Consider the following 12208-nt stretch of genomic DNA (forward strand, 5'->3'; position numbering starts at 1 on the left):
ACAAAGCAAAGTTGCTGAAGCACTTCTTCGGATAATGTTTTACTTGAAGCATAAAGAAACCCACCACATATTTTGAATTCACATGTTTTTCTCACTATTATGTTACTTCAGAGTTAAGTTCCTTGCAGCCTATTGTTCAAAGAATTTGTAGTCAACTGAGGGTGCGAATTGTGACTGGTAATTGAGGGAAGCAGAAATTAGCCATTTGAAATTGTGCTTATATTTCAAAATGTTTCTCTGAACCATCTGTAGAATGATTTCAAAATCTTATGTATTCATCTGCAAGAAATTTATGTATTCCAGTCAAGATCATGCCCATGGCTTTATGATCTTTAAAAAGCCTAAATCCCTTTCTTTCCAGTGGATATTCATTTGCCAGTCTTCTGTATAATTTGAAAGTTTCCAAAAAATATTACTTTTTGTCCCACCATGCAAAAAATCATGTTTGCATCTATGACTTGGGGAAAGCAGGAAGCATAAAGTTGAGGCATTTGCTGCATTGCTGCATACTTTCTGTATATAATTGACGTAAAGCTGCATCCCATGCTGTGTTTTACACTAAAACACAAATAATTGAAAACAGTTTTCATCCTCACATGTTTTTTCACTAGACAGTTGTTCTAAAAAGAATGCAATAAATTGGATGTCACTTAAGCGATTTGCATCTTCCTAACCAATTATGAAACTAGAAAAAGGGGAATCTCCACATCATTGAGAGATGAATGCTAGGTGAAAAGGCAGATTGAAAAAAGCTGACCCAGCTAGGGTTCCATCCTGCAACCTTTTTGTTCCTAGCGAAACATTCTACCACTAGACTGTCAAACCACATACAAAATAGGTCACACTTGCTGCTAACACTCGACATTACTGCTCTGTCTGTGATGTCTGCTGTTCAGTAGGTGGCTGTGGCATCATTTTCGCAGCTTAAGTTTAATTCGTCATAAGTCAGAAAATTTGTACAAAATATTTATAAATTATATATATATATAACTTTTCTCGTGGATAATTGTATCTATTATTGAAAACCAGATCAAAATCCCTACAGTAGTTCCTGAGATTAGCCTGCATATGTAGACGTATGCTAGGAGGTGACTGTTGTTGGTGCCCTCTGGGGCTCATCTTCTGGTACACCAGCAAAAGCTCTTGTTACAGCTATTGAGATGTCCTGTACTGTTGCAAAATGGTGTCCTTTAATGACTGCCTTCACTTTACAAAAGAAAAACATCACATGGGGACCATGTTGTGTGAATATGGAGGTTGTGGTAGCACTGCAGTGGAGTTTGACACCAAAAGTTGCATAGCAGACAGGTAGTATGGGATGATGTGTTGTCGTGATGCAGGTTCCAGTTGTTAGCAATGTGTAGACGAATACAATGGATCTAATTTTGAAGTCTTTTGAGAATCCTGTTGATAGTAGTTCTGGTTTACCATCTGACCTGCAGATAACCACTCTTTGTGCACAATATCCGTGGAATCAAAGACTTTAATGTATGTGCTTTCCTTGTTCTTGAAGATTCTTCTAAATAACATTGCAAATTCTCATGTTTCGTATCAGGGTGAGACTGGAAACACTAAATTTAATTACCTGTGATAACTTGGTTCAGTAATTCTGGGTTCAGTTCCACTTGTCCCAACAGGTCTGCTGCCACAGTCTGGTCTTTTTGTTGCTGTGTATGAGTTTTGGAAACCATTTTGGTACAAAACTTTCTCAGTTCCAGATTTTCAGCCAATATCAGGTGAACAATTTCTCAATTAATGTTCAGTTCATTTGCAATCATTTTTATGGTCGATCTTTGATCCGCTTTCACACATTCACTCACCTTGGCTGTGTTGTCACTTCACTTGTTTGTGCTGTTAATGGTTGCATACTGTAGTTTTCGTCTTCAATGTGCATCTTCAGCATTGGTTCTATCTTCAGAAAATCTTTTGTGCCATCCAAACACTTGTGCCCTTAGTAAAATCTCATTTCCAAATGCACACACACACACACACACACACACACACACACACACACACACACACACACACACACACACACAGAGAGAGAGAGAGAGAGAGAGAGAGAGAGAGAGAGAGTGCTATATTTTGAGATTCCATTCTTGTGTCGAGAAGCAAGCACAAGACCTCACTCTTCAAGTACCTGACTGAAACAGTGTAGGTGCATACCGCTTGCGGTTATGGTGGGGAAAGGCCGGCCGGGGTGGCCGAGCGGTTCTAAGGTGCTACAGTCTGGAACCGCACAACCGCTACGGTCGCAGGTTTGAATCCTGCCTCGGGCATGGATGTGTGTGATGTCCTTAGGTTAGTTAGGTTTAAGTAGTTCCAAGTTCTAGGGGACTGATGACCACAGCAGTTGAGTCACATAGTGCTCAGAGCCATTTTATGGTGGGGAAAGACCAAAGTCACACACTGCCTGTGGTAGCAGGCTGTGAGATCGCCATCCTAGGGAGGAAAAAATGGATCTCATTACTTTGTCACAGTAATATTTGGGGGGAGGGGGGGTTATGCAGAGAAAATGTCATGCATTATATGCAGTGTTGTTGGTGGCGGCAGCGGCAGCAGCAGTCATAGTAGTAGTAATTGTTGTTGTTGTTTTAGTAATCTGTCTGAAGACTGGTTTGATGTAGCTGTCAATCCTGCTCTAATATGTGAAAGCCATATCTATTCTAACTCTACAACCGACATCATTTTGAACATGTTCACTGTATCTCTCTCTTGGTCTCCCTCTACAATTTTTACCCCTCACACCTCCCTACACTATTTAATTGATGATTCCTTAATCTCTTGGAATGTGTCCTTTCAACTGATCCGTCCTTTTAGTCAAGTTGTGCCACAAATTTCTTTCCTCCGTATTTCTATTTGTTACCTCGTGATTAGTTGTATGATGTGTCCATCTAATCTTTAGCATTCTTTGTAGCACCAAATTTCAGTAGCTTCTATTCTTTTCTTGTCTGAACTGCTTGTCATCCACTTTCCAATTCAATGCAAGTTTACTACCTAGGTCTTCAGAAAAGACTGCCTAACACTTAAATTTATATTTCATGTCAACAGATTTTTTTTCAGAAATCCTTTCCTTGCTATTGCCAGTCAGCATTTAGTATCCTCTTTACTTTGTCTATCAACAGTTATTTTACACTCAAATAGCAAAACTCATCTAATACTTTTAGCATCTCATTTCCTGTTTAATTCTGTAAACATCACCTGATTTAATTTGACTGCATTCCATTACTTTTGTTTTACACTTGTTGATGGTCATCTCTCCCTCTTTCAAGGCAATGTTCATTCCATACAAATGCTCTTCCAAGTCCATTGCTGTCTCTGTTGTTGTTGTGGTGGTCTTCAGTCCAGAGACTGGTTTGATGCAGCTCTCCATGCTACTCTATTCTGTGCAAGCTTCATTATCTCCCAGTACCTACTGCAACCTACATCCTTCTGAATCTGCTTAGTGTATTCATCTCTTGGTCTCCCTCTATAATTTTTACCCTCCACACTGCCCTCCAATACTAAATTGGTGATCCCTTGATGCCTCAGAACATGTCCTGCCAACCGATCCCTTCTTCTAGTCAAGTTGCGCCACAGATTTCGCTTCTCCCCAGTTCTCTTCAGTACCTCCTCATTAGTTATGTGATCTACCCATCTAATCTTCAGCATTCTTCTATAGCACCACATTTCAAAAGCTTCTATTCTCTTCTTGTCCAAACTATTGATCGTCCATGTTTCACTTCCATACATGGCTACACTCCATACAAATACTTTCAGAAATGACTTCTGGACACTTAAATCTATACTCGATATTGCTGTATCTAACATTTTTAAATGTCATCAGCAAACCTGAAACTTTGTATTTCTTTTCCCTGAACTTTAATACCTTCTCCAAACTTTTCTTTGGTTTCCTTTACATCTTGCTCAATATGCAGATTAATCACCAGTGGGGCTAGCCCTGCCTCACTCCTTCTCAAACATTGCTTCCTTTCATTCCATTTCACATGCAGACAGAACCTAACTTAAATGGCACATCCCTCTTTCTGTCCTCCATGCTCCGGACTAAGTTCTGAAGTAAATGTTTTAATAATATGTTATCTATATGGTCGCCTCAATTAGCTGCGTTTTGTTATTTCCTTTATTTATGAAATGAATTTACTCTTTGTGATGGAAAGGCTTATGTTATCTAAAGGGCATCAGAGATGATGAGATTGATCCAACCCATAAAATTTATCACCACTTCTAAGAGCCATCAGTCATAGTCTGAACACCAGTCTAAAACTATCTTGAGCATATGCAGAGCAAAAACAGCATTTGGACAACACCCCTGAATACTTGAAACTGTTTCTGGCTAACAGTAGGTTGTTGAAGCAGTGACTCCAAACTGGTCATGGTCAGTTGGCAACTTACTGAACTCATCAGAGGTATTTCCTGAAACTGCTAATTTTGCATATACATTTGCTAATTCATCTCAAGCTTTGCACTTGGGTTGCATCTTTCAGTGAAAGTTATTATGATTTAGCAGAATGAGATTTTCACTCTGTAGCAGAGTGTGTGCTGATATGATTTAGCATTTAGTCTTCAGCTTTTTTTTATCATTGTATTCAGGGAAAGTTTTCCATAAAGTTAATTTCTAACAGTTGCGTATATGAGCTGGGGTATCTGGGGTGTTCAGGTGACGAGAAAATGAACTTCATGAAAGAAGTTATGATTGTTACAGTGACAAAATTAGCATTTAAACATTGAAAATTTTTATACATTTAAAATGATTATTTCAATCCCTGCAGAACTTATCAGCAGTATGATACATGACAGTATTTATTAAGAACATCTGCTACTCTAAGCCAGTGTTTAGTTACACAATCCAGAATCCACATATTTCTGAGAATTTCAAGTAGTGTTTGTGTGAGCATGTTGAGAAATACAGGTTATCGTAAGGAGAAGAAAAGGAAATTTATAGGTAGTGTGGTATCGAAAGCATATTTTCAGGAATTAAAGACCAAAGTCATGTACAGAAAGATTTCATCTTTGAGAACAAGTTATAAATCTGACCAGAAATTCCTGAGAAACAGATATGGAGAGGTTTTTATAAACAACTTTCGCAAATATATGAAAGGAGTGCTTAATAAATCTACTAAATTGTCCACTGCCAACAACATTGTTTTATTTTCAAAGCCAACACAATATGAGCTCTCAGTATAAAACAAAAACACTGTAAAAGATCAAGATATAGATAACAGTGACTCAAGAAGAACTGAACTTAAGGAAAAGATGTTAATAACATTGAATTCACCTAGGAAGAAGGCAAATCACTCATTATGAGGATCCAAATATTAAAACCACCATTTGGGTTACTAAATAGCTCTGTGTAAAATGGAAAAGTCCTATAATCTGCCCCATCAATCAGAACAATGAGACCGTGATGTGTGAGAACTACTATAATATTGTACTGCTCAACTTCTGCTGTAAAATATTCTCAAAATGGTTTTTAGATGGGATGTAGCTGTTAAGATACATTTACATGGTAATTCCGAGAAGGATTTGGCAGTTTCACAAAATTTTTGATGCTTTCACTTTTATGTGTAATAGCTTATTTTAATTTGACTGTGTCTAGTGTAATATGCAAGTATATTTAAACTTCATGTTGAAATAGTAGAGGAGTAAATTAAAATTGTGCAGCTTAGCCTAGACTACTGGTAATCTGGAAACCATTAGTAGAACATAACATTATTGTTTGGTATGAGAGGCAGAGCTTTTTAATTGTGCTGTCAATTTTCCATCAAAATACGTGCGGTTCTAGGCGCTACAGTCTGGAGCCGAGCGACCGCTATGGTCGCAGGTTCGATTCCTGCCTCGGGCATGGATGTGTGTGATGTCCTTAGGTTAGTTAGGTTTAATTAGTTCTAAGTTCTAGGCGACTGATGACCTCAGAAGTTAAGTCGCATAGTGCTCTGAGCTATTTTTCCATCAAAATATGACATGTCTCTGTGATAATTAGCATTCATACATTTTTTGACTCTCTGAAATGATAAGGAACTTTGATTAACTGAATCAGAATTGAAAAAAAATGTTAATGTACATGTTTATGATCTTAGGACCTTATGTCAGTGTGTAACTAAAGTAACTGATAGACTAAAGAGTTTCAGCAGAAACCTTAAGAGGCTTCACTAACAATGTCGGGCATGTTTCAGAACAAAGACAGCTGCAAAAATTCCTCCAATTTTGCATTAACAAAATCTCTCAAAGAGAATAGGTCAGTCAGTTGATCAGCTTCAGTGCTGTACATTATTAATGCATATTGCATGATATGTTGTTTGTTTTGCTGATCTGGAAAAGACATCTGCACATAAATATTTTGTATGAGCTACCAATGTTGATGACAGTTCAAATTATATGAAATCTTATTAAAAAAAAAAACTAATATGACTGAATTACTGGTTTTCATCAGTGTTTTACATGGAAATATTATAACAGTAAATATTGGCCACTGGTAGGAAGAGGAAAGAACCTGCTTCAGCAGTCTGATAGTTACCAGCTTTCTCTTTCCAACTTTACATAATAGCAATAAAAACGACAATACAGTTATTCCCCTTTTTTCTTTTGCAGGTTATTCTACTCACACATTAGGTGTGAAATCAAACTGCAGGTTGCGTCATATAGCAGGATTCCCTCAGACACATTTTTCGGTAGACATAATTCCAGCTTTACCTCAAATGCAGGTACTGTCTGATATTTACTCTAATGAAAAATCAATGAATTATTATATTCTTATTTTACTGTGTAATATAATTGTACAACATCCATCTTGCACTTAAAATGTGTGTCACTTGACATTTTTGTGTTGTCTTATATGTTTATGAAGAATGCTTAAGTGGGCTGATAAAATGCTACCTAGTTTGTGTGTGTCTCAATTTATCATCAAACACAGAGTAAATATACAGTGAGGCTGTCGTCAGTATGCACTATTGTTGAAAGAGCTGCAAATAGGAGATTATTGTGCTTTTCTGTATAATGAACACATCTTTCTTCAGTGATGATTTACCCCAGAATGTGGTGCAATAAGACATTAGTGAATGAACATAGTAAAAGCAGGCCAGCTTTTTACATTTTCATCTTCAAAGTCTGATATTATCTGCAGTACTAATAGCATGTGTTGTGTTTTATCTAAATTCAATGGCAGTCCATTTGGAGAGAAATAGTTATTCATTTCAAGAAAACAATATTTACGTTTATGAGTGTTGAAATTACTCCGTTTGGCTTCATCATAATACTTGCATTGTCAGCAGATAAAAATATTTGATGATGGAAGTTCATTTGTATTTAACAAGAATTATAGCAGGTCCCATACTGATCACTGTGATATATGTGTAGTGATTTTTCACATCCTGAACTTGCTGTTTCATTGTGGTGCTTCCTGAGTTTTGTAATAGGACACTCTGCATACCTTGTAGTGAGATAGGATGAAGCGAAGTTACCAGTAAGATCTCTGATATGATACTATTTGAACTTCTTTACAAGAACACTGTGACATACACAAACGAAAGCTTTTAACAAGTCACAGAAGATACCAATTGGCAATATTTTGTCACTCAAATCTTGTATAATCTGGTTTGTGACTTGACAAATAGCATGTTCTGTGGAGTGACCCTTTTGAAATCCATATGGTCTGTAATTATTAATCTGTCTTACTACCTTTCTTGTAAAGTGGTCTGACAGTAGCATACTTCAGTCTTTCTGGAAATATCCCTTGTCATTGTGATGTGTTGCATATGTATTTTTTAAGTACTGTCACCTTTGAGTATTGATTGGAGAAATTGATCACATTCTTAATTTATTTGGCAGAGCATGGGTTAATTGTAATTTATCTGTATGCACGAGCCATTGCATTCTGAATATATTCTATTGCCTTATCCCTTCAGCTGACAACCTTCTGAGATATTTTGAGGAAATGATTATTAAATACATTGGCTACCTGACTGTTATCATTTATTGTTTGTCTAGCTTTTGTTATAATGAAATCCTCTGCTTAACTGGTTTCCTGGTTTCTCTTTTAACTACTGATCACATAGATCTAATTTTATTATCAGGATGATTGATTTCAGGGACACAATGATTTTTTGATTTTTTAAAAAATCACTTTCCTGAAAACAGTGATATATTTAACAGAAATATATTTCTTGTAATGAAATCAGTCCTCTGGTTTCATAATCATTTAAAACAATTTCTTTTTCTAAACATGCTACTTTCTTCCTTTTATAATTCAGGGCTTTTTTGCTGTCTTTTGTGTAGCATACTTCTTTTTTCTTGGGAAAGCAGCTGTTAAAAGATTCGTAGAAACCCGCCTACAGATACATTAAATCTGGAAATCACATTTGTCACAATTAACACATCCTTCCAGTCAGCTTCCTTTAAGTCTGTCTTGAAACATTATGTTGTATGGTCATTAATTACACTATGTTCCATGATACCACTTCATTGTAATCCTATACAGTTAGTTGTTTAGCATGGCTAGTTGTGCATCGTGGTCAGAGAGGGCATTAACTGCTAGACAAACATTTATATCATGGATGAAGTGTGCACATACAAAAATGTTGGCTATTAGTGTACTGCTATATTTGTAACTCTGGTGGGAAGATCAGTAACACATTACATGTTGTAAGTGTTAAGTAACATTTCCATTACAGAAAATTAATGTTAAAGTCTCCACTGATTAACATCTGTTTTGTGAAAGTTTCGCAGTGGAGATGTAAATGTGTAACATTATCAGTAACTTTTCCAATAGCAGCAGTTCACGAGAGGTCTAGCTAAATGAAATGCCTTGCACAAAAGAAACTTGTTTGAATTTCCTTACCATTATGCATTGGAATATTAGAGGACTAAAAAAACTAAGTTAATGGACTTCTTTTCTTCCAGTTATTGATCTTGGCAGAAATTACTGGTATTAATAAATTGGAATTTTGGTTATAATTTAATTGGATAGATGAAAAATGTATTTTATCCCAGCAGAATACACCCTTATAAGAAGGTTGTAATTAGGCAAGCTTTCTGAGTTAGTTGCTCCCTTTTCAGGCAGAAGAGTTGAAGGGGAACGAAGAGGGGTGAAGGAAAATTACTGGAGAGGTCTAGGAAAAGGGATAGTTTTGGAAAAGTTGCCCAGAACTGCACGTCAGGGGAGACACCGCACAGGATGAGAAGGAAAGTTTTCCTTCTCATCTTGTGCAGTGTCTCCCCTGACCCATGGTTCTGGTCGACTTTCCCCAAAATCTACCCCTTTTCGTAGACCTCCCCAATCCTTTTCCTTCACCCCTCTTCCTTCCCCTTCAACTCTTGTGCCTGAAGGAGGAGCCACTGGCTCCAAAAAGTTGCCTAATTACAACCTTCTATTATGTGTGTGTTGTGCTGCTGCTATCAATCCAATTAAATTATTGTGTCAAGAATTGATTGTTTTCATTGGAATTTTGGTTATGTTTCACATACATGACAACTCTTCCTTTCTCCAGATTTTCCCCAACTAATTTATTGTCCTGCATGTTTTATATGTGGATTCTTGCTTTTAGATAGACATAATACATCAACTTCCTTTAGACATTCTACATTGTGTAAAGGTAAGAAGTTTGCTAACATCATTTTTAGTCCTCTAATGTTCTGATGCACTGTGGTAAGGTAATTAAAACAAGTTTATTTTGTGCAAGGCATTTCATTTACCTGGACCCCTCTGCCTGAATAAGATATTTAGCCTAAAAAAAGGCTTACTTCTCACACCTGTAATGTTTTTTTATGTTTTTGTGTGGTATTCTGCCTTAGCCAGCATTTATTTTCCTTTTGGTTGTGGTAACAAATTTTTTAGTTCTTCCTCTAAAATCATTTCTGTTGTGACAGGACATAAGTAGTTGTAGGTAATGCAGTTATGTCATTGAACTATAACAGATCACTTAATGCTTAGGATAATGTTTCTGATCTCAAAATTGGATAAGTGTTCCTTTCAGAATGTTGTCATTTTACATTCAACAAGGTTTCAGTGTATTTTAAAAATACTCAAGTCTGTAGACTGAATTAGAAATAGAGCATTTTCAATAGAAACATCAATTTCCCAGCAAACTGCACAATTGTAGAAAGACAAATTGGTTGGGAATACTTCGAGTATGGCTGAGCATCACAGTATCCTTAATTTACGAGAGGGAGTTGTGTCCTGCGTACATTTAGTGAACTTAGATCTCAAAGAAAATAGAGATGGAGAAAGCATCTCCAAAATTAAAGGTACACTTTTGTCTATAATTTAGGGCATATTAGAGTTGTGAAACAGAACATGAAGTGTGACAGTGTGCATTGGAATAAGTGCCCAGCCACTATTATCACACATGACAATGGCCCCAATCTACCTGTAACCACTCACTGTGGGCAATACTTGGTGTACCTGAAAACAGGCACAGAGGTATGGGCAGCAGTTACTGTGTCTAGTATCTGCCTGCCAGTGACATACAGAATATCAGTGATAAATAAAAAAAGATTTTTGTTGTTAGAATATCATTAAGAGGATTTCCAGAGAGTGAACTGTTCACCCTATATATATGATGTCATAATGCTGCAGAAAGTCATTCACCATGCTTACCATGTTTTGACAAGGACTATTATCTACAATCCATCTAAAAGATAGTCCATATGCAGCAAAAAAAGATGCACGTAACATTTTAGGGTGCCATCTCTGTACTCATGACAGGAAACACATACAGCGACATATATGCTTCTGACATGATGCTAGTACACTCCGGAAAATGATTTTATCCCATTTCACAATATTTTCAGGTTTATTATGTATTGTAAAGAAGCAAATGGTAAAAATTATTCCTCAGTCTAAACTGTTTATAACCTCTCAACAAGGATTAACTCACCATTTCCAGAACCGTTCTTATTGGGCAAGATACAGCATTGAACAAGTGTTTTTCTGTACAGTGTTGTCATACAGTCCTTGTGAATTTCAGAGCTCCCCAAAAATATATCTGCAAGTGCATAAGAAAAGGGTAAAAGGTGAATAATTACGGAAAAAAACTCGTACTTTAATACCCAAATTTTCTTCTCCAGTGCTACCACAATATGCAATAACTGGATTTATTAAAGTTAGGTCTTATATTTCTCCAGTTAGGTGCCTAAGGTATCTATACTATGGGTAAGTCTACTCATTTTATACAAGGCCATGACAAGTATAGCATGATAAATGCAGCAAGCACACACAAGTCTTGTAGCGTAGCCCTACTCACAAAGACACTTGCTCCTGTATTGAAAGAATAACAGATCAAGAAGGTGCAGCTCAAAAAAATACCAGCACAATCATCAGACTGTGTGTTTTAATAATGTACAGAAAACTGGTAGAAAATTAAGAATTATTTAGGAATAAAGGAGATGACACACAAAAAGGCAGAAGTGCTGCATTTTCAATAGTTGCACAAACAAAAGGCGTGGAACTTGGCTACCTTTTGGATTGCTCTTCCTTTTTCTAGCTGTAGGAAAAAACACACACACACACACACACACACACACACACACACACACACACACACACACTATTGGGTAGTGGATGGGGAGCAGCGAGTTACCTTAAGTTTAGGACAGGAAGGTTACCAGAGCGAATGATGTGCTGTAAGGATAGCTCCCATCTGTGCAGCTCAGAAAAGCTGGTGATGGTGGGGAGGATCCAGATGGCACGGTTTGTGAAGCAGTCATTGAAATCTATTTTGTGCTCTGCTGCATGTTGTGCCACTGGGTGGTCCACCTTGTTTTTGGCAGCTGTTTGGTGCTGGTCAGTCATTCTAGTTGACAGCTGGTTGGTTGTCATACCAATGTAAAATGCTGTGCAGTGATTGCAGCAAAGCTGGCAGGCCAGGCCGTATGGGAGGGATTTTTTGGTGTGGGAAGGGTGGAAGCTGTCGAAGTGCAGGTACTGTTGGTGATTGGGGTGTTTGATGTGGACTGAAGTGTGGATGGAGCCATCTGAAAGGAGAGAACAACATCTAGGAAGGTGGCACGATGGGTAGAGGAGGATCAGGTGAAGTGGTTGCGAGAGATGTGGAGGTTGTGAAGGAATAAGGATAAGGTGTCCTGGACTTGGGTCCAGGTTATAAAGATGTCACATGAACCAGACCAGGGTTTTGGGGTTTTGGAAAGCTATGAATGTTTCCTCTAGGAAGCCCCTGAATAGGTTGGCATAAAAGGGTGTCCATGGCTGTGCCGC

At 37.4% G+C, this 12208-nt stretch overlaps 1 protein-coding gene across 2 annotated transcripts in view; it reads left to right on the plus strand.

Moving 5' to 3' along the window:
* The window catches only part of LOC126162475 (protein brunelleschi), a 272584-nt gene that overhangs the window by 177700 nt on the left and 82676 nt on the right, over positions 1-12208 (plus strand). For both annotated transcript variants that reach the window (XM_049919012.1, XM_049919011.1), the window contains exon 14: positions 6589-6701. In XM_049919012.1, the coding sequence (XP_049774969.1) occupies positions 6589-6701 (113 nt within the window). The remainder of the gene's footprint in view (positions 1-6588; positions 6702-12208) is intronic.

This window comes from Schistocerca cancellata, chromosome 2 (assembly GCF_023864275.1).
Source record: "Schistocerca cancellata isolate TAMUIC-IGC-003103 chromosome 2, iqSchCanc2.1, whole genome shotgun sequence".
NCBI classification, from domain to species: Eukaryota; Metazoa; Arthropoda; class Insecta; order Orthoptera; family Acrididae; genus Schistocerca; species Schistocerca cancellata.